Source organism: Pleurodeles waltl, chromosome 10 (assembly GCF_031143425.1).
Source record: "Pleurodeles waltl isolate 20211129_DDA chromosome 10, aPleWal1.hap1.20221129, whole genome shotgun sequence".
Lineage (NCBI taxonomy): Eukaryota > Metazoa > Chordata > Amphibia > Caudata > Salamandridae > Pleurodeles > Pleurodeles waltl.
The window spans coordinates 31,526,887-31,547,907 of NC_090449.1; the positions used below are offsets into that span (position 1 = coordinate 31,526,887).

At 46.6% G+C, this 21,021-nt stretch overlaps 1 protein-coding gene across 1 annotated transcript in view; it reads left to right on the plus strand.

Annotated features, from left to right (window-relative positions):
- Positions 1-19,992, plus strand: part of TBC1D25 (TBC1 domain family member 25) — a 92,608-nt gene extending 72,616 nt beyond the window's left edge. The window contains exons 5-6 of the mRNA XM_069209547.1: positions 8,123-8,311; positions 16,886-19,992. Of these exons, the coding sequence (XP_069065648.1) occupies positions 8,123-8,311; positions 16,886-18,379 (1,683 nt within the window). The 3' untranslated portion in view covers positions 18,380-19,992. The remainder of the gene's footprint in view (positions 1-8,122; positions 8,312-16,885) is intronic.
- Positions 19,993-21,021: the final 1,029 nt, after the last annotated feature.

A 21,021-nucleotide genomic window follows, 5' to 3' on the forward strand; every position in this document is an offset into this window, starting at 1 on the left:
ATGTATGATACTCTGATTTTCTTTTTCAAAGCTCAATAAAAAAAATATAAAAAAATAAAAAACTTTAGAAGAACCTTTCTTCCTGTTACATAGAGATAGGGTTGTACTTCATACTAATCCTATATTTCATTCAAAGATAGTCTTACAATTCCACCTTAACTAATCAATCTATTGAACTCCCTGTTTTCCCCCAAATGTGACTTAGTTGCAGAAAGGGCTCTACATACATTAGACATAAAATGAGCTCTCCTGTATTACATTGACGGGACTGAGGGCCAGATGTACCAAGTGGTTTTACCCATTCTGTGTCTATGGAAAAATGCTTTAGTACTTATGGCCCTTTATCCTTTAGGAAAACACAACAATTATTTGTTGCTTTCTCAAAACCACACAAAGAAGGAGCAATTTGAAAATCAGGCATTGCACAATGGATTGTTAAATGCATCCAAACGTGCTATGCTAAAGCTAAAAACAAAACAAAAAAAACAATACCTATCCATCCTAGAGCTCACCCACTCGTAAAAATTTTTTTTTTTTAAAAAGAGCTTCAGTGGCCTGTCTAGGAAATATACCCATAGCTGACTTAAGTAAAGCAGCTACATAGTCTACACTGCGTTATTGTGTAGATGTGCTGGCCCGTCAACAAGCCAATATGAGGCAAGCACTTCTGCATACACTATTTCACACAACTGTAATTCCCACAGGCTAGCCTCTGCTTATGGAGGAGGACTGCTTTAAGGTATATACTAAGCATTTGTATCTACAGCAAGCCAGGTCACGAAAAGAAAATGTTATTTACCCAGGAAACATGTAGTACTGCTGTAGATTCATACGTGCCCACCCTCCTCCCCGGGCATCTGTTAGTTACTGTTACTGTTTATCACAAGCTCCTTTAGCATGGGCATCTCAATACTCTACGCTGTGCTTCACTTTCCATCCTCACCCGCCATGCAGGAAAATAATCTAACAATGAAGTCAGTGACCATGTGCATTATCATCAAGAGGAGTCACACTACCTCATGACTCGAAATACTTTCTCTGGAAAAAAAAAAAAAACTTCCACACATACAAGCCCAACTCTAGGTGAGAGGATTCTGCTAAGCATGTGAATCTACAGCACTATACGCCACAAACAGATGCTTACTGGGTAAGTAAAATTTTCCATACTGACCTCGAGGCACAAAATGAGACGATCTGAAAAGCTTTGAAAGCTTGGGGAGCAGACCTGGAGGTGTCTATGACTGACCTACAGTGTGAGTACTGCTGTACACGGCCCAGATTCATATCCATGAAATACTGCCGTAAACTGTTCGGCTTCATATTTTTACACCAGGTGTATTTCACTCCATCCATGCAGCATAGAATTGATCCAACTTGACCACACAACTGTTTACGATGCGGGTAAGAGTAAGATGGGGTTTCCCATTAGCCTGGGCTTATCTGGCTATACTCTGGTACTGGCAGATAGTTATAAACATTATTACAGACATAACAGGTCAGATTAAAGGTTTAATCGCAGATTGCATTTCTGGGAATTGTGAAGGAGTCCCTGTCTGGTGCCAGACATCTCACAGTACTGTTGCTATTGATGGGCAGATTTAGAGTGGCAAAGACCTGGGTTAGACTGTGCTCACTAAGGAGGCATGGCTAAATTATCTGAGTGTATGCAGTGACTGAACTTAAACATACATCACTCTGCAGCTACAACCCTCTAGGCCTAATAATGTAGAGGGCACCTTCAGTGTAGCAGTGCACTTCGGTGGAAGAAAGCCTGTGAGTATTTTATTTTATTACTTATAAAACACACTCATTATCCTCAACTGGACATCCCGGCGCTAGAACCAAACAAGGAAACTCTCCAGATAAAAGCCCTTTAAAGAGGATACAGCCAAGTTTTCAAATGTTAACGAAACACGAAGATATCCTCCATGAGGCAAATATCTAAAGGAAGGCAATTCCACTGAATTGCTTCTAAATGGTCGAAAGCGCGGCCACCCATCCTGGCTTTCCTGAATCGAGTACTACAAATCATTGCTGGGAAGAACGCAGTGCTCTGCTATGCTTGTAGAATAGCAAGTTCTGCCTTGTAGAGTGCTTTGTGCGCATAGCAAATTATTTTAAACCTGGCTCTCTTCCGTACTGGGAACCAGTGCAGCTGTGTGAGGCAGGCTGATGCTGAACTCCTTCAGGGGCTGTTGTAGATTAGTCTAGCAGCTTTATTCTGAATATGCTGCAAGCAACTGAAAAGATAGTCAGACACTCCTAGATATAGGGCGTTGCATTAATCCATTCTGCTCAGAATGAGCACCTGAGTGACTATCTTGCGCCAGGCTAGAGGGATTCATCTGAATAGCTTCCTCTGCTTGCGTAAGAGATCTAAACAAGAGTTTACCTGGTCCTGCATAGAAAGAGTAATCTAATACAACTCCCAAATTCCCCCAGGCAGGTAGGCCACCGGGTGTCACTCCAGACTTTACCTGCCCCCCCCTAACAACATGGCTTCTGAATTTTCTGTGTTGAACTTCAAACAATGTGAACACCTCCAGCTGGCTACACTCCGAAAGATAGCCCTGGAGAATCTGGCAAGTTTGAGGCTGATTCTTGTCGATGGTAAATAAAGGCTGGCTGTCATTCGCATAGGAAAATGTCTTGAAGCCCCAAGATTTTACAGTGTTCCCCAAGGGAGCGATATAGACATTAAAGAAAGATTGGCTTGGACACCACAATTAATCTGCAATGGGGTAGATTTAAGGGGAGCCAAATAGACCGAATAGGATCTGTTACACAGAAATGCTCCAAACCATGGAGAGTGGTGGTGTACAAGTCTACTTCATGGAGCCCACAAACTAGCTGAAAGAGTGAGATCATATCGGAGGCAGCAGACAGATCTAATAAGATCAGGGCAAAAGCCTTACCCTGATCTTCCTCTGATCTAATTCTGTTAATCACAGCCAGCAGGGTGAACTCTGTACAGTTTTTTGGCTCTAAAGCCAATTTGGGAAGTTTCCAAAATGTTGTTAGCTTCCAGAAATCATGTTAGCGGAGCATTAACTATTCTTTCCAACACCTTTGCCAAATAACAGAGGGGGGAGATAGGACAATAGTTTGAAAAATCGCCAAGCTCTGCTCAAGCCTTTTTCAATAGAGGCAGCACAAGAGCAAGCCGAAAGTTAGTCTTTTCTAAAGATAGCCTAAACAACCAGGTAAAAAAGAGCTTAAAGCCTGGGGAAGTCTAGAGAAGATAAAATAGCAACAGGGGTCCAAAGGTGATCCCGAATTAACCTCGATCGTGGTCTTTTCCACTATTTCCTGATTCAGTGCCAGGAATTTACCCCAATGAGTAGATGTTCTGTGAGTGATGGCTGACTTCTCCGATGAAGAACTCTGCTGGAGGAGTTGAGTCTCAAAAGCAGAGTAGATCCTATCTACTTCTCATGGAAGAATTCTGCCAGATCTTCACATCGCTGAACTGAAATTGTAATGTTTCGACTCGCAGCCGAGGGATAAGTTAGTTCCTTGACTATCTTGTAGAGTTCCTTGGTGGAACTACTATTCTCCTCCAATCTCCTTACAAAATAAGCTTTTTTTTTTTTTTGTGATCCCAAGCCTTTTGTAAGATTTTAAAGCAGCTGTAAATGCTGTATGATCCATTGGGGATTTGGAAATCTGCCAACCGCGCTCTAATGCCTTGCTTGACCATCTTGGTAATCCCAAGGTTATTTGTATAAAAATTTTCTGAAGGAGCTGATCTCTGTCGTCCTCAATTTAAGAGGCACGCACCTATCCAGAGCCTCAACAATTGCAGTCTCCAGAGGCTTAATATTGGTGTCAACAGGGAGATCTGCATTTAAAACAAGAGTGCAGAAGTTGTCTTTGAACAACTCCAGGAAACCTTTTCTCCAGGGCCTAGACCTCACTGGAGGAGTATCATGTTTGGCATGAGACTTGTTATGCACCATACATCTGAATTTTAAATACAAATGATGGGAGGAAATGAGCTAATATATTGTCATGTATAGTATTCATATTGTGACCATAATCTTTAATAAGACACAGTGCTTCAGAAACATGAATAGCAGAATTATACTGCCATTGTAGTTCTGCGGCAAAGATGCACTTTCCGGGATGTGTTCCTAACTGTGACATGGACGTTAAGGGGTAGCTATCTACTTGAGCAGTTGGCAAGAACTGCCACATCCTGATAGATGTGGAGGATGCTAATGTCCATGCCAAATTATATTTTGTATGTATGATTTGACCTTGTATACAATAAAAATTAAACAAAACTTTACATTTCTACATGTCTTACTTTTAAATATCATGTGCTCTGTCTTGTGGGCTGCAAGGCAGGCATAGTGGTGACATTCATATTTTATTTTAAAAGTTTTTTTTTTTCCTCTCAAAAAGGGGTTATATTGTCGGGTTGCATTGCCAGTTTTACACTGGAGTAGTTGGGCTACACAGGACATGCTTGAAGTCCTGTTTGCCCTGCCGCTGTACGTGATGGTGCACTAGGTGCTGCAATCTACAAGAGGCATTTAGCTTTCAGGATGTGGGTGCACTTACTATACCATATAATAGGGACTTAAAAGCAAGTTAAATATGCTAATTAGGAATAAACCAATTCAACCATGTTTAAAGATGGGTGGGCACAGGCACTTTACCCTTGTTTAGCAGGGGTAGAGTGCACAGAGGTCTCAAGCCAGCAAAGCAGATAGGAAAAAAAACTGGGGCGACATCACACAAAAGATGCTTAATTAAAACATTAGAAGGACTAATAATTGTGAACCAGGTAGGCATAACTGAAGAATTCTGAAGCTTCTATAAACCCCTTTACTCGGCTGAATCTACAGATTCTGGGATTTAGGAGACCTATTGAGACATTTCTAACTCTTTGGAAGCTTCCTCACCTTTCGCCACAGTACCAGGCCAATCTGGTTAGACTTGTTACCCTTCAGGAGCTGGTCATGACAATCAAATGTATGAGCAGGGTACCTGTTACAGATGCTATACCATCAGAAATGTATCAGATCTTAACCTCTTTGATTGTACCTCCTCTTCTTTCAGTTGGTCCAAGCTATCTAGCAAGGTGGATCTCAACTCACATCATGGAGACATGCCTGTATTATTAACTTTTTTTAAGCAAGACAAACTACCTGAGCTCTCAGGATCATATCGACCTAAAGCTCTATTGTGCGATGATTACAAAATTTACTCTTGAATTATTGCAATCAGACATAGACATAAAATGGCTGAATTGGTTTCCCCATGCCAAGACTCTTTTGCCCCCGGCAGAGATATGACCACATATACCAGCTTCACTGCTATCCTGGGGCCAACACAACACAACATCCCCCCTTCTCTAATCACATTAGAGGTTTCCCACTGTTTTTAATCAAGGCAGTACAGGCAATTTATAGCTGACTAACCTAGTTGGTCTCAGTTAATGGGTTGGATTCTAACAAGTTTCTGATGACCCTAAACACCTGCCAGGGATGCCCACCCATGGCCCTGCCTTCTTGCATTAGACATGGAACCCACCATCCAAAACCTCATTGAACATTCAGGGGGTCATTCTGACCCCGGCGGTAATTACCGCCATGGCGGAGGTTGGCGGTGTACCGCTGACTTTCCGCTGCCCGTCAGAATCCTCCATGGCGGCGGAGCACGCTCCGCCGCCATGGGGATTCTGACACCCCCTACCGCCATCCTGTTCCTGGCGGTTCTCCCGCCAGGAACAGGATGGCGGTAGGGGGTGCCGCGGGGCCCCTGGGGGCCCCTGCCGTGCCCATGCCACTGGCATGGGCACGGCAGGGGCCCCCGTAAGAGGGCCCCACAACGTATTTCAGTGTCTGCTTAGCAGACACTGAAATACGCAACGGGTGCAACTGCACCCGTCGCACCTTCCCACTCCGCCGGCTCAATTCTGAGCCGGCATCCTAGTGGGAAGGTTGATTTGCCCGGGGCTGGCAGGCGGTCTTTTGGCGGCCGCCCGCCAGCCCCGGGCAAATCTCAGAATCACCGCCGCAGTCTTTTGACCGCGGTGCGGTGTTCTGACGGCGGTACCTTGGCGGACGGCCTCTGCCGTCCGCCAAGGTCAGAATGACCGCCTCAGATATTGAGCCAGTTGTGTTACCGAAGTATAAAATCAAAGTAATTGTTTGTCGATTGTCCTGTTAGCTGCACCAAATTCCTGGCTAGAACTAGCAGCAGTTTATCAAATGGCTGCAGAATTCATTTGCCTCTCAGGATACAAAATTAATCTGGAAAAAACTGGGAGCATTTGTGTGGGTATCTCCAAAACGAATTTTGAATACACTGCCTCTAGTATGAAATATTTAGGAGCCAGACTCGATGGTAACTACCAAGGGCTCCAGGAAGTAAACAACAATCATATCCTTAGGAATTACCCCGTATGCTGCACAATTGAGAGAGGCTTCAAATCTCAATGTTGGCAGAGTCAATATTATTAAAATGGCTCTTCTTTCCAGAGTATTATACCTATTCAGGTTGCTCATAGTATATATCCCATCATAACTTTTCAATAGATGGGATGGACTAATCACCTCTTTTGTATGGGCTGAAAAAGTCTGATTCCTGCACATACCCTACCAGAGGGTAGGTTGGACTATACCCAACTTTCTATTACTGGGTTGCCTTTTGCAGAAGACTCACTAAATTAATCAATGAACAACCCTTTACGCTCTGTTGTTAATCAAGGCAGTATTGAACACCCCTCTTTCATTCCATTTCTGTTATCCAAAGCACCATCTCAAACATGTTAAATACATGTCTTTGAGACTGTGCAGATTATTGCAGGATATACTTAAATACGTGAAGGTACCAAAAAGATATGGATACTCTACTCTGGGGCAAGTAATAGAATTGTCCAAAATCTCTCCTTGAAATAATATTCAGGTTACAAACCAGATTCTTTCATGTGGAGTCTTGAAATCTTTTCTGATGATCTGTCAAGCATTTAACACCCCCTTCCTCCCTCCCCCTCCCCAAGGAAATCTTTTGTTAACTATGGATGAGGGCTTAACTGAAGGATAAATATCTTGGTACGTGAGCGATTCAATTGACTCTGTAGTCTGACAGATTCACTGGCTAGAAAAGTGAAATAATGTGGGGAAAACTACTAGAATTGTGGAATTTGTTATTGAAGATTCTAACTATCTCTGAATACCAGATACAGCATTACCATATCAAGTTTGACTTCTAAATAATGCTTGCTAAAATGTATAAATAGTGTAAGATCAAGGATCGAGTCTGTCCAAAATGTGCTACAGGAGATTTGCTACTTGTCTGGTCCTAAGACCTTTAACTGGCCACGCATTAGCGAAAATGTCCAAGGGCCTAAGGGCTGAAATTAAATTTGATCCAGAGCTAATTGATTGGACATGCCATTTATATATAAAAACTTATTTGCCTTTCTTGCAGTGTAAGTTACACGCTTACTAGAAGGGCTAAACCCCACTATCGATCTTGCAATAGGCTCAGAAAATCTTATACATATTTTTTTGCAAACCCAAAAATACTTGCAGTTCTAATTAAAGGTTCAAATATATGGAGGGGCTGTGAGGGCAGGAATCTGGGTAGCAGAATTGTTCTACTGATATTAGGCTCTCTCTAGCCCTTAAGAGAAAATGATTATGAACGTTGTTACAATATGAATATAATCAATTGCTACCTTCACAAATGTAACTTTAAAAGTAATTTATATTTTATGTATTAGTTACCTACTTGACTCTGATGCGCCTGCCTAATAAAAAAAAGTTATTTCCTACAATGTGATTGGTATGCAGGCTCTTAAATTAAAAGTAAAATGGGCACCTGCCAGCACAGACCTCCTGACAGTAATTTTCTGAGCAGATTCGGTTTTAAAAGCAAATGTATGTTTGGTAAAGTTTTTGTTTGTTATTTGGTTCTGGAGGATGTATTTTTTTCTGATTTTCAAATGAAAATGCTCTATGGCCTTCACAACAATATGTGACTGTCTAAGACAATCTGAATTTATTTTCCACATCTGTTAAGGTTGGAGAGTTTAAATATGCACATGATGGAAAACTAATATTCCTAAAAAGTGACACACTTTTCGTGACGCAAATTTATTTTATAGGTGGGCCGTACTCTCTCCAAAGTTCAACAGGCACTGAGCTGGTCATATGGAGAAGACATAAAGCCCTTCAAGCCTCCGCTTAGTGATACAGAGTTTCACACTTACCTGAACCATGAAGGTCAGCTGTCCCGACCAGAAGATCTTCGCCTGAGAATCTACCATGGTGGTGTTGAACCATCACTGCGCAAGGTAAGACTGAGAGTTAATATTAGGTGAAGGACATAGTGGCCAAAGGCAGACTTTTTTGGGCAGGGGTTGGGTGTGCAGGTGTTCTTATCACTGTTGTTTACATACCTTTTTAAACTTCTTAAACGTGGGGGGTTGTGAATGAAGCATTGCAGACACATCTGAGCCCAGTCATTAGGTCACAGCCTACCAGACAGCATAGCTTCGCGAAAGAAATCTTGATGAGTTTCAGAAAGTTGACCTGGGAATACATTCTGCCTGGTCCTTGCCATTGGCTTTGTAACTTGCGTTTTCTGGGTTTCTGTTAGCTGGCTTTATTTGCTTAAGTCTCCCCATCCTGAGTTCATACTCGCCCATGCTAAAGCCATGTTTACAGTCTACTTCCACAAACTCCTTTTCTGTAATAAACAGGCCTGTGAGTCTTCTCGTCACATTTGCTGGGCATTCAGTGACAGAGGGCAAATGTCAATCTGTGCCTTCAAGGGAGCCAGGTGTTTATTTTGCTTTTTGGTTGACTTTAAAGTGACGGTTTACAGGAAAAAGGAATGCAGTGTACTTTCTCGACGGAGCCTACTTGTATCTTTATTAGGTTGAGCGTGCAAGTGATATGACCTGTTGTAAGTACTGTGGGTTTATAACCACGCCCACCGCACGCCAATCACTTTCACTTGTTCCTGGGCTTGCCTTTAAAAAATCATTTGTTATCATTGGTAAATGCTTTCCGATTGTCGCTCCTTGGGTCGGTTGTATTACCACCTTGCAGACTGCCCCTGTTACATGGATAATTGCACAACTGCCGATACGTTTGACTGCGAGCGAACTTATTTTTCTTTGTGTCTCTCCTTCGCGCTCATGGCGGCCATGGTGCTTTGAATCGGCTCGCTTAGGTCAACTGTTTTACTTTTCATTTACAATTTAAGTGGCAAGAAAAGTCCAGTTAGGAATTAACAACACTAATAGCTCTAACTCTAGCAAATGCGAGACCCATTACATTGCAAATGCTTGTTTAAATTTTATTTTAGATATAGCCATTTCAAAAGGCATTGCGTTCTTAAGCTGCACAAAACATTTGACTTTTATTCGTCTGTCCCCGAACGTCGACCACTGCTCCGGAACCGAAGTCTCATACCCGACCACCATCTGATCCAAATCCTCCCAACTCTAAACATTCAGACTCAAAGCACTTGGAACCGAGATCGATAGTGGCACCGTCTTGACAGCCACACATTTCGGCTTTGTTCAGACTGCCTTCTACAGCTGCATCCTTTGCCACTTCCGAGGATTTCGAGCAACCAATCCTCCGTTGGCTGCAAGAACAACTCGACGCCAAGCTACAATGGATCCATATCCAGCAGGCCATCAGTTCAGATCCTTACAGGAGGAAATGGAATTTTGATGCTGCCCTCAACCTTCCTGCGGAACATATGTCTAAAATGCCTAGGAAATACTACAGGGCCACCTCTTTGGCCCCCCTCCACCACCGCTTGCGCTTCCCCCCCCCCCCCCCCCCCCGCTTCTCCCCCCCGCTTCTACCCCACCCCCCACCCCCCCCCCCCCTTCTTCTCCACCTTCACATCCCTCTTCTCTGTTGCCTGGGAGGGTTGTTAGTATAAAGTTATCCTTTGATCCCAGACTGAGCTGTAACATTTTTATTATAAAACAGTCAGTCAAGGAGAGGGTGGTCACACCTAGGGTAGACTAAGTTCAAGGCGGCTCACACCGCCCCCATACACATGCGCCAGCTGCCTGCTGACTCCCTAGTTGTCCCCACAGTTGAGAATTGCGCTAACAGCCAGGGCACAGGTGATGCACCCCGTCAAGACTGGGAGAGCAAGAAAATCCATGCTGGGGGCTAGAGAGTAGCAGTGCAGTCTGCCACTCAGCAGATGGCTAACTCCATCGGCCTCCTTTCCAGGTACGACCGTGCCCACTGGCATGAGATGGCAAATCATGTCCAGCAACTCTGGGAGCAGGTCGCCATAGGGGACAGGAGTTGGTGGAAGAAGGTAAGGTCATCTCTAACCACTGCTGTGCTCTGGATGCCACAAATACACCTGCTCACAGCAAAAACACCAGCATCCTTTTACGCCGTCACACATGGCTATGCCTTTCTTGCTTCAAGCTGGAGGTCCAGCATCACATTCTAAATGTGCCCTTAGATGGCCAGCATCTCTTTGGCCCTCAGGTTGACGAGATGCATGAAAAGATTAAGAAGTATATGTACATGGCTATAGCTATGGGCACCCTCCAGACCCCTGCTTTCTGTGGTTCTTTTATCTGCTCACAATACTGCAGCGCAGCCAAAGCCTCCACCCCTGAACTCTCTTCCACCTTCCCCAAGTCCACCCAGCAGTCACATTCACAGGGCTACTACAGGGGTGGCTACAGTGGTAACAAGTGGCACAGCCCCCAAAGGGGTTGCCCCTCCAAAATAGTGACTCCCAGTCCCCTCTCTCCACCCCCTTCCCCCCCCCCACACACACACACACTCTCTCCCCTCTCTCTCTCTCTCTCTCTCTCTCTCTCTCTCTCTCTCTCCGCCCTCGCTCTCTCGCCCTCACTCTCCCACCCTCTCTCTTTCCCTCCCTCTCTCTCTCTCTCACCCTCCCTTTCTCTCTCCCTCTCTCTCTCTCACTCTCCCTCCCTCTCTCTCTCTCACTTTCACTCTCCCTCTCCACCCCACTCCCCCTCCCCTAGGGATGTCTGCTTTCATATGGTGACTCTTCAAGACTTCACATCACTACTGCAGTAGGGTGACCTCATGGCTGCCCTATATCTCAGATGCCTACTTCCATATACCCAACCACCCTGTGGTTTGTGGTGAAAGGACAACATTACCAGTTGAAAGTTAGAGGTTACCACTGCTCACAGGATGTCTGCTAAATATCTGGCCGTGGTGGCAGCTCAACTCAGTAGGGGTAGCCTCCATGTATTTCATTACGTGGACTGGCTGATACAGAGCGCCATGCACCAGCAATGCCTAGCGCGCACACAGACCTTCATTCAACTCTTCCACAACCTAGGCTTTATGATCAATCTGGCCAAACCTCACCTCCAACCCCTTCAAGTATAACACTTTTTTAGGGCTGTCCTAGATCTCTAAGTAACAGTCAGAATGGTTAGACCCATGCTCAGAATAACTGCATTCTGCATCACCATGGTACCTCATACCAGACTGCACAAGCGCATGTTGCAAGAATGCCTTGCAGCTCAGTGTTCTCAAGCGGAGGGTTGTATAGAGGATCTAGTATTGATTCAGGCTACACACATCGTTCTCTGCAGTAGTGGAAGGCACACAACCCGGTTCCACAAGAGCCCATCACCTAGGATGCCGTGCTTACCAGCTGGGGTGTGCATGTCAACTTACCATTCAGGGAAGGTAGACACCTACTCAGCAGTCACTCCACGTGAGTCACCTGGATGTACTCGCTACCCAATTGGCTTGCTGTGCCTTCTATCCTCTAATTAAACAGTAGACAGTCTTAGTCCGACCGGACAACATCACTGTTACGTTTTACTTACTTGGAGGCACACATTCACCACAACTTTCTGCAGTGGCTCAGCATCTGGCAGTGTGCGATACATCACAGAGTACATGTGCGCATCCAACATATTCCCAGGGTGGACAACGATCTGCTCAGCAAGATGCATTAACAAGGACACAAATGGGAACTCCTCCCCTGGTCCTACTTCCAACTTTGGGGGTATCTGTTGATAGACCTCTTGGCCACGGCCGCAAATGCAAAATGCCCAAGCTTCTCCTCCAGGCTACAATGCCCACAGTCCATGGGCATTGCACTGTGGATGAACTGGTGCAGGATATTTGCCTATGTTTTTCTGCTTGTCCCACCCCTACTACTTGTGGTCCAGAAACTAAGGTAAAAATCCCTTACTCTCATTCTGATAACATAAACTTGGGTTTGCCAGCCATGGTACACCACTTTGCTGGAGATCTCTTTAGTGCCCTATGAGAAGCTCCCCAACAGGCGAGGCCTTCTCATGTGAAACCATGGCACTCTCAGATAACCCAGCCCTCAACCTTGAAATTTGACTCATGACCTTAGAGTTTGGTTATCTCAATGTCCCAGAAGAATGCATGTCTATTCTCAAGGAGGCCCATAGGCCCACTACCGGAGCCTAATATTCAGCCAAATGGAAATGGTTCATGCACTACTGCCTTCCTATGCATGTCAATCCTCTTCCAGCATCTGTACAGGTCTGTTACCTCCTTCACCTGCAAAGGTCGGGCCTCGCCCACACCGCCATTGGGTTACATCTGGCTGCCATAGTGGCTTGCTTTCAGAATAGACATCATACTTCATTGTTCAGAATTCCTGTCATTAAGACTTTCACAGAAGGGTTAAAACGGATTATCCCACCCCAGTCATCTCCTCCTGAGTGGAATTTTAATAAGTTCTCAAGAGATTCATGGGCCCTCCTTTTGAACCACTATGCTCTTGTGCACTATAATTCCTTTCCTGGGAAGTGGCTTTCCTCGAAGCCATCACTCCCTCAGATGAGTGAGTGAGAAAAAAGCTATTACCTTGGAAGAGCCTTTCTTCCAAGTCAGTCATGATAGGCTGGTTCTTAGAACTAAGCCCCAGTTCCTCCCTAAGGTTGTCCCCATTGTTAATCTTAATCAGGCAGTTGAGCTCCCAGTATTCTTTCTGCACTCAGAGACTGCAGCAGAACGTGCTCTGCACACTTATGATGTCAAGAGAGCACTAATGTACTATACTGAGAGGACAAAACTCTTCAGTGAGACACAACAGCTATTTGTATCCCGCTCCAAGCCACACAAGGTGCATTGCCATTTCCAAGGCAGGTGTTGCATGTTGGCTGTTCACGTGCATACAGATTTGTTACGCTAAACCTAAAAGAAGCCAGCCCATTCACCCAGACCTCATCCCACTCAAAAGAAAGTGGCAACTATGGCTTTTGTAGGTAGCATACCACTAGCTGACCTCTTTAAAGCAGCTACTTGGTCCACTCTTCATACCTTTACCAAACACTGCTGTGTGGATGTCCTGACCAGACAGCAAGCTAAGGTTGGCCAAGCTGTCCTACGTACACTGTTCCAGTCCTCTGCACCGTCCTCAGGCTAAACCACCACTTTTAAGAGGACTGCTTTATAGTCTGTGCACAGTATGTGTATCTACAGCTACACTTGCCACAAACAGAAAATTTTATTTATCCTGTAAGCATCTGTTTGCGGCATGTAGTGCTGTAGGTTTACACGCACCCACCTTCTTCCCCAGCCGCCAGTGGTCGTTGCAGCTATTCTTTCCTTTTTTTTTTAACACTTTGCTATGCATGGTTATCCTTACTGTGTCTCTATGCTTCATCTCCAATCTCGCTCTTCGGGGAAAAAACAATCTGACAATGGAGCTGGTGTGCATTACCACTAATACGTGGAGTCACTAGGTCCTGTGCCTTGAAAAGACCTTCTTCGAGGAAATAAAAGTGGTACATGTCCAAGCCCAACACTAGATGGCAGGAGTATGCACATCATGTGAATTTACAGCACTGCATGCCATAAACAGATTCTTAAAGGGTAAATAACATTTTCCTTCTGTACTGCATTGCTGTCTTACCTGTGGTAATTATTCTGATTCCCTATCTCCACTGTGAGGCCTCTTTTTCTAATAGATAAGGTGAAGTGTGTGTTTAATTCGGTCTTCCAGTTATGGGTCAGGGGGCCAGTCTTCTGGTTGCGAGTCAGGGGGTCAGTCTTCAGTCGTCTGGTGGCGGGTCAGGGTTTAGTCTTCAGTCGTCTGGTGGCGGGTCAGGGTTTAGTCTTCAGTCGTCTGGTGGCGGGTCAGGGGTTAGTCTTCAGTCGTCTGGTGGCGGGTCAGGAGGCAGTCTTCAGTCGCCTGGTTGTGGCCCAGGAGGCAGTCTTCAGTCGCCTGGTTGTGGCCCAGGAGGCAGTCTTCAGTCGCCTGGTTGTGGCCCAGGAGGCAGTCTTCAGTCGCCTGGTTGTGGCCCAGGAGGCAGTCTTCAGTCGCCTGGTTGTGGCCCAGGAGGCAGTCTTCAGTCGCCTGGTTGTGGCCCAGGAGGCAGTCTTCAGTCGCCTGGTTGTGGCCCAGGAGGCAGTCTTCAGTCGTCTGGTTGTGGGTCAGGGGTTAGTCTTCAGTCGTCTGGTTGTGGGTCAGGGGTTAGTCTTCAGTCGTCTGGCTGTGGGTCAGGGGTTAGTCTTCAGTCGTCTGGCTGTGGGTCAGGGGTTAGTCTTCAGTCGCCTGGTTGTGGCCCAGGGGTTAGTCTTCAGTCGCCTGGTTTTGGCCCAGGAGGCAGTCTTCAGTCGCCTGGTTGTGGCCCAGGAGGCAGTCTTCAGTCGCCTGGTTGTGAGTCTGGAGGCAGCCTTCTGGTTGTGAGTCTGGAGGCAGCCTTCTGGTTGTGAGTCTGGAGGCAGCCTTCTGGTTGTGAGTCTGGAGGCAGCCTTCTGGTTGTGAGTCTGGAGGCAGCCTTCTGGTTGTGAGTCTGGAGGCAGCCTTCTGGTTGTGAGTCTGGAGGCAGCCTTCTGGTTGTGAGTCTGGAGGCAGCCTTCTGGTTGTGAGTCTGGAGGCAGCCTTCTGGTTGTGAGTCTGGAGGCAGCCTTCTGGTTGTGAGTCTGGAGGCAGCCATCAGTCATCTGGTTGTGAGTCTGGAGGCAGCCATCAGTCATCTGGTTGTGAGTCTGGAGGCAGCCATCAGTCATCTGGTTGTGAGTCTGGAGGCAGCCATCAGTCATCTGGTTGTGAGTCTGGAGGCAGCCATCAGTCATCTGGTTGTGAGTCTGGAGGCAGCCATCAGTCATCTGGTTGTGAGTCTGGAGGCAGCCATCAGTCATCTGGTTGTGAGTCTGGAGGCAGTCATCAGTCATCTGGTTGTGAGTCTGGAGGCAGTCATCAGTCATCTGGTTGTGAGTCTGGAGGCAGTCATCAGTCATCTGGTTGTGAGTCTGGAGGCAGTCATCAGTCATCTGGTTGTGAGTCTGGAGGCAGTCATCAGTCATCTGGTTGTGAGTCTGGAGGCAGTCATCAGTCATCTGGTTGTGAGTCTGGAGGCAGTCATCAGTCATCTGGTTGTAATTCTGGAGGCAGTCATCTGGTTGTGAGTCTGGAGGCAGCCTTCTGGTTGTGAGTCTGGAGGCAGCCTTCTGGTTGTGAGTCTGGAGGCAGCCTTCTGGTTGTGAGTCTGGAGGCAGCCTTCTGGTTGTGAGTCTGGAGGCAGCCTTCTGGTTGTGAGTCTGGAGGCAGCCTTCTGGTTGTGAGTCTGGAGGCAGCCTTCTGGTTGTGAGTCTGGAGGCAGTCATCTGGTTGTGAGTCTGGAGGCAGCCTTCTGGTTGTGAGTCTGGAGGCAGCCATCAGTCATCTGGTTGTGAGTCTGGAGGCAGCCATCAGTCATCTGGTTGTGAGTCTGGAGGCAGCCATCAGTCATCTGGTTGTGAGTCTGGAGGCAGCCATCAGTCATCTGGTTGTGAGTCTGGAGGCAGCCATCAGTCATCTGGTTGTGAGTCTGGAGGCAGCCATCAGTCATCTGGTTGTGAGTCTGGAGGCAGCCATCAGTCATCTGGTTGTGAGTCTGGAGGCAGCCATCAGTCATCTGGTTGTGAGTCTGGAGGCAGCCATCAGTCATCTGGTTGTAATTCTGGAGGCAGTCATCAGTCATCTGGTTGTAATTCTGGAGGCAGTCATCAGTCATCTGGTTGTAATTCTGGAGGCAGTCATCAGTCATCTGGTTGTAATTCTGGAGGCAGTCATCAGTCATCTGGTTGTAATTCTGGAGGCAGTCATCTGGTTGGGAGTCTGGAGGCAGTCATCTGTCATCTGGTTGGGAGTCTGGAGGCAGTCATCAGTCATCTGGTTGGGAGTCTGGAGGCAGTCATCAGTCATCTGGTTGGGAGTCTGGAGGCAGTCATCAGTCATCTGGTTGGGAGTCTGGAGGCAGTCATCAGTCATCTGGTTGGGAGTCTGGAGGCAGTCATCAGTCATCTGGTTGGGAGTCTGGAGGCAGTCATCAGTCATCTGGTTGGGAGTCTGGGGGCAGTCATCAGTCATCTGGTTGGGAGTCTGGAGGCAGTCATAAGTCATCTGGTTGGGAGTCTGGAGGTGGTCTTCTGCCGTCTGTTGTGGGTCAGGAGGCAGGCTTCTGGTTGTAGGTCAGGAGGTGGTCTTCTGCCATCTTGTTGTGGGACGGGGGGCAGTCTTCAGTGTACTACCACTTAGTAAGTAGAACCAGAGCAGAACTTGCTTGAGTCACTTCATTGGTTCCTATGAGATGCTATGATTAAATCCAGAGTCCAGTGCACCTACACAAAGCATACAGGGCAAAAGCCCTGAACCGAGATTTCTTAACTGTTACTTCTCACTTTCAGAAGAGTGATAAAGTAAATGTGGCCTGGACAAGGAGACACACTTATATTTAGGCCTGCATCTCATGCTTGGGTTTGAAGAGACTAAGGGATTGAGAATATCATAGATATTTTATTGAGCATCTTTAATCTATTTTGTTTTGGAATGCCAAAAGTAACTTATGTGAGATGCCCCTTTACAAAAAGTAACCAACATTAAAATATTACTTGTCCCACTATCTGTGCAGGTGGTGTGGCGGTACTTGCTGAACGTGTATCCTGATGGTCTTTCTGGACAGGAGCGGATGGATTACATGAAGTGCAAGACTCGGGAGTATGAACAGCTAAAGGCAGACTGGAAAGAGCATGCCAGCCAGGAGGATCTGGAATTCATCCGAGGTAACGTCCTGAAGGATGTGCTACGTACTGACCGGACTCACCCGTATTATGCTGGTTCAGAAGACAGCCCCCACCTTCTTTCCTTGCATGACCTTCTCGCCACCTATGCTGTCACGCATCCTCAGATTTCCTACTGCCAGGGCATGAGTGACATTGCTTCACCCATTCTGGCTGTAATGGACAATGAAGCACATGCCTTTATTTGCTTCTGTGGCATTATGAAGCGGTTAGAAGGGAACTTCCGCATGGATGGAGAAATGATGTCAATTAAGTTTTCACATTTGAAACTCCTACTTCAGTACTCTGACCCAGAATTCTACAGCTACCTATTATCCATTGGTGCAGATGACCTGTTCTTCTGTTATCGCTGGCTGCTCCTGGAACTCAAGCGAGAATTTGCCTTTGAAGATGCACTCAGAATGTTGGAGGTCACATGGAGCTCCCTGCCACCTGACCCACCGGAAAAGGAAGTTGAGCTGGTGGGTCCTCCGGCTGAGACCACTGAGAGTGGGAGACCAGTGCGTCAAAGGCACATGCTCAGACCGAGTGTTGAGTTTTACCCTGGACCTGGTGACCAGACAATGGAAGTTGACAATGACAACACTGTAAGCCCTTCAAGGATGAATGGTACGTGCTCCTTGATGAAGCAGTCCAGCTTTGGAGAGTTTAAGTACTACACAGCCAACAATGAAGACAGCTCAGAGGATGACCCTCCATTTGTTGTGAACGCCCGAATACTGGCCAGGACCAAACAGTCCACTGAGGATGATGATGACCCTGCTAGTGAAAACGAACCTCTGATTCAGCCACCGTGTTCTCCTTCCCTGAATCTCATGAGCAAGTCCTTCTCTGCTCCTTCTCTGCGGCCCTCCTCTCTGCCCTCTCCAAGTCAGGAGACCTCCTCCATGTCGCAAGACCTATCCCCGGTCACTGATAACAATGGGACTCTTTCTGAAGGCGTGAAGGAGTCTGTCGAGAATTCCCCTTCGTCTTCCCTTTCCCCAGAGATGTCATCTCCAGGACTACCCACCCGGGGCATGCCACCTCTTTCACTGCCCACACCGGCCTCTATAAGTCTGCCGCCCCCACAGGAGTTTGGCAAGGGAAACCCATTCATGCTCTTCCTGTGCCTGGCCATCCTGCTGGAGCACCGAGATCACATCATGAAAAATAACATGGACTACAATGAGATTGCCATGCACTTCGACCGCTTGGTGCGGAAGCACAACCTAAACCGGATCCTACACCGAGCTAAAGCACTCTTTGCTGATTACCTGCAGTCAGAGGTGTGGGACTCCGAGGAAGGGGATGAAGCTGCAGCAGAATCCCCCATGGCTTCTTGACCACTGGCACTCTGACCAAGTGCTCCCTCGCCCCAAAAAATGGTCTGGCTGAGTTTTTTAACGTGGATGCCATTTATAAGAGCAAATTGGATTGCAGTGGGGGTTCGCATCTAGTCTGCAGTCAGTTTTTCCCTCTGCAAGTGCACCGTTTGTAATGAATGACAATGCCTTACTTCTTTGACAAGCGACACCAGTGAGTGGTGTCCTAAATTGCAATATACCATGATAAACTCTGTTCATGATCACGGAATCCACTTACAGTTCCGGTAATGATATGTTGGTGGGATTTTATATGAAAAACTACCTTATCACGTGACAGTATCTTCTGTTTACATGATTTCCTCCACCACGAGCTGACCAAACAAAAAATACAAAGAAACCTTGATGTTAGTGCAGTCTATATTAGGCTTAGGCACAGTTTTGTTGTCATGTGAAAATTGAAACGATCAATAGCAAGATATACTTTGTTAAGTTATGTTCTTCACCGCCATGCTTGTACAATCAGACGCTGACAGTGTCAGGTGCTCTCCATCCTCCATAACTTTCAGTTGCTTCCATTTGCGTCCAATGGCATCAGCTTTAAGTAAAGAGTAAAAACATGGGCATAGACAACCATCAATGTGTCAGGGGATGTGGCCAGTTTTCCGATTGGCAAGTCTGAATGTTGTCATAACGCTACTCTCACTCTTTGAAAGTTAAATGTGCTCTGCAGGCTGCATTCATCTGCCATTTTCTCAGCCTTAAATGTATTTTTGTTAAAGGCAATGGCGGTACAAACTAATTGGCATGTCTTTCATGAGTATGTGGCCTGTCAATTTTATAGAGCCCTCATTTCAGAAAAAAAATCTCTTTTAATTTGCACTCTGCCTCTGGACCTATAATTAGCTATGTGCCTTTAAGTTCCAGCCCCCATTGCTACGCCATATTTGCTATGTGCTTGCCACTCAGCCTTTTTCGTTCACAATTCAGCAAAGAGTTCAAAACATGAGGTGATACCTCAAGGGCACAAACCTGGTCCTTATAAGCCTTCAACCCCATGGCTTAGTTTCCATAAAGAGTTTCAAACTCCGGATTCACCCTTTGCTTTGCCAGATTTTTGCTATTTCACCAAAATTAAGTTTTAATTTGGTCTGTGTTTGAATCACTCTACATGTTGTGCAGCAGCAAGAGATGTACTCCAGTGCATTTCTGCAACATGGCCTGCCTCACATTGAGGCTACCAGGAAGAAATATTGTCAACATTTCTTTTCAACAGTGGCGAAACCTAGGAAAGATGGAGAAACTTCAAAATCATAGTGCTGAAGATCATCTTTATGTTTCAGTGCAATCATTTTTTTTTCTTGTTTTTATACGCTTATTGGTGGAGTTGAAGGTGTGTGTCATCGTCTTGTTTTGGATCTTACATAAATTCCCAACCTGAGTTCAGTTATTCCACTACATCATTTGAGGGTCTGGTAAATGTTTTGACAAATGTAAACAACAGACATTTTCTCTAGTAATGGCCAACGATATCTCATGACCCATGGGAGAAAAGACTGTGAAGCTGCGAGTCTTTTCTGGCATTGATCCAAGTTTCTTGTATTATTAAACCACCCTTCTGGCTGCTATTTGAATGGAGTAGTTCTGAGTACTTATTAGTATTAATCTTTCTGTGGCACTGATTGTATCTTGGTCTCTTTTATATAGTTATTGTCGAGGCGTCCTCTCTGAGGCAGCACCGTCTTCAAGGTTTTAGAACCAGAGCCTTGAGAGTAGATGACAACATTTGAGAATGTAGAAGCACTCTTGTTATGTTATGTGATGCGGTGCAAAGCTATTGAAGCAGTTGCATATGAGAAGAGAGTATTTTGAACATAATGGGGGTCATTCTGACCCTGGCGGTCCATGACCGCCATGGCGGAGGTCGGCGGAAGCACCGCCAACAGGCTGGCGGTGCTTCCTGGGCTATTCTGACCGCAGCGGTAAAGCCGCGGTCAGAAAAAGGGAACCGGCGGTTTCCCGCCGGTTTTCCCCTGGCCCAGGGAATCCGCCATGGCGGCGCTGCTTGCAGCACCGCCATGGGGATTCCGACCCCCTTCCCGCCAGCCTGTTTCTGGCGGTGTCCACCGCCAGAACCAGGATGGCGGGAACGGGTGCCGTGGGGCCCCTGGGGGCCCCATAAAGATTTCCACTGCACCCGTCGCACCCCTTCAACTCCGCCGGCACCATTCGGAGCCGGCATCATTGTTGAAGGGGCTTTCCCGCTGGGCCGGCCGGCGGTCTTCTGGCGGTCGCCCGCCGGCCCAGCGGGAAAGCCGGAATGGCTGCCGCGGTCTTTTGACCGCAGTGCGGTCTTTCGGCGGGAACCGCTTGGCGGGCAGCGACCGCCGACCGCCGCAGTCAGAATGACCGCCAATCTGTCTTCCGCCAACATGCATGTCTGACCCCCCGCCCCCCTTGTGCGATCTTCCTGCAACTTGTACATGTTTTGCTGCACACTGCTCTTCATAAGACCCACCTTTCTAATTGTGCTGTTTCTTATGTCTCAAAAAATTGGAAAGAGCCTTACCTGCTGTCATTCCTATCTGCTGCTAGTCCTGACTCCTGTCACTCTACCCACCCAGCCCCTTCTTAGCTTGAAACACTCCTTTAGATAGATCTTC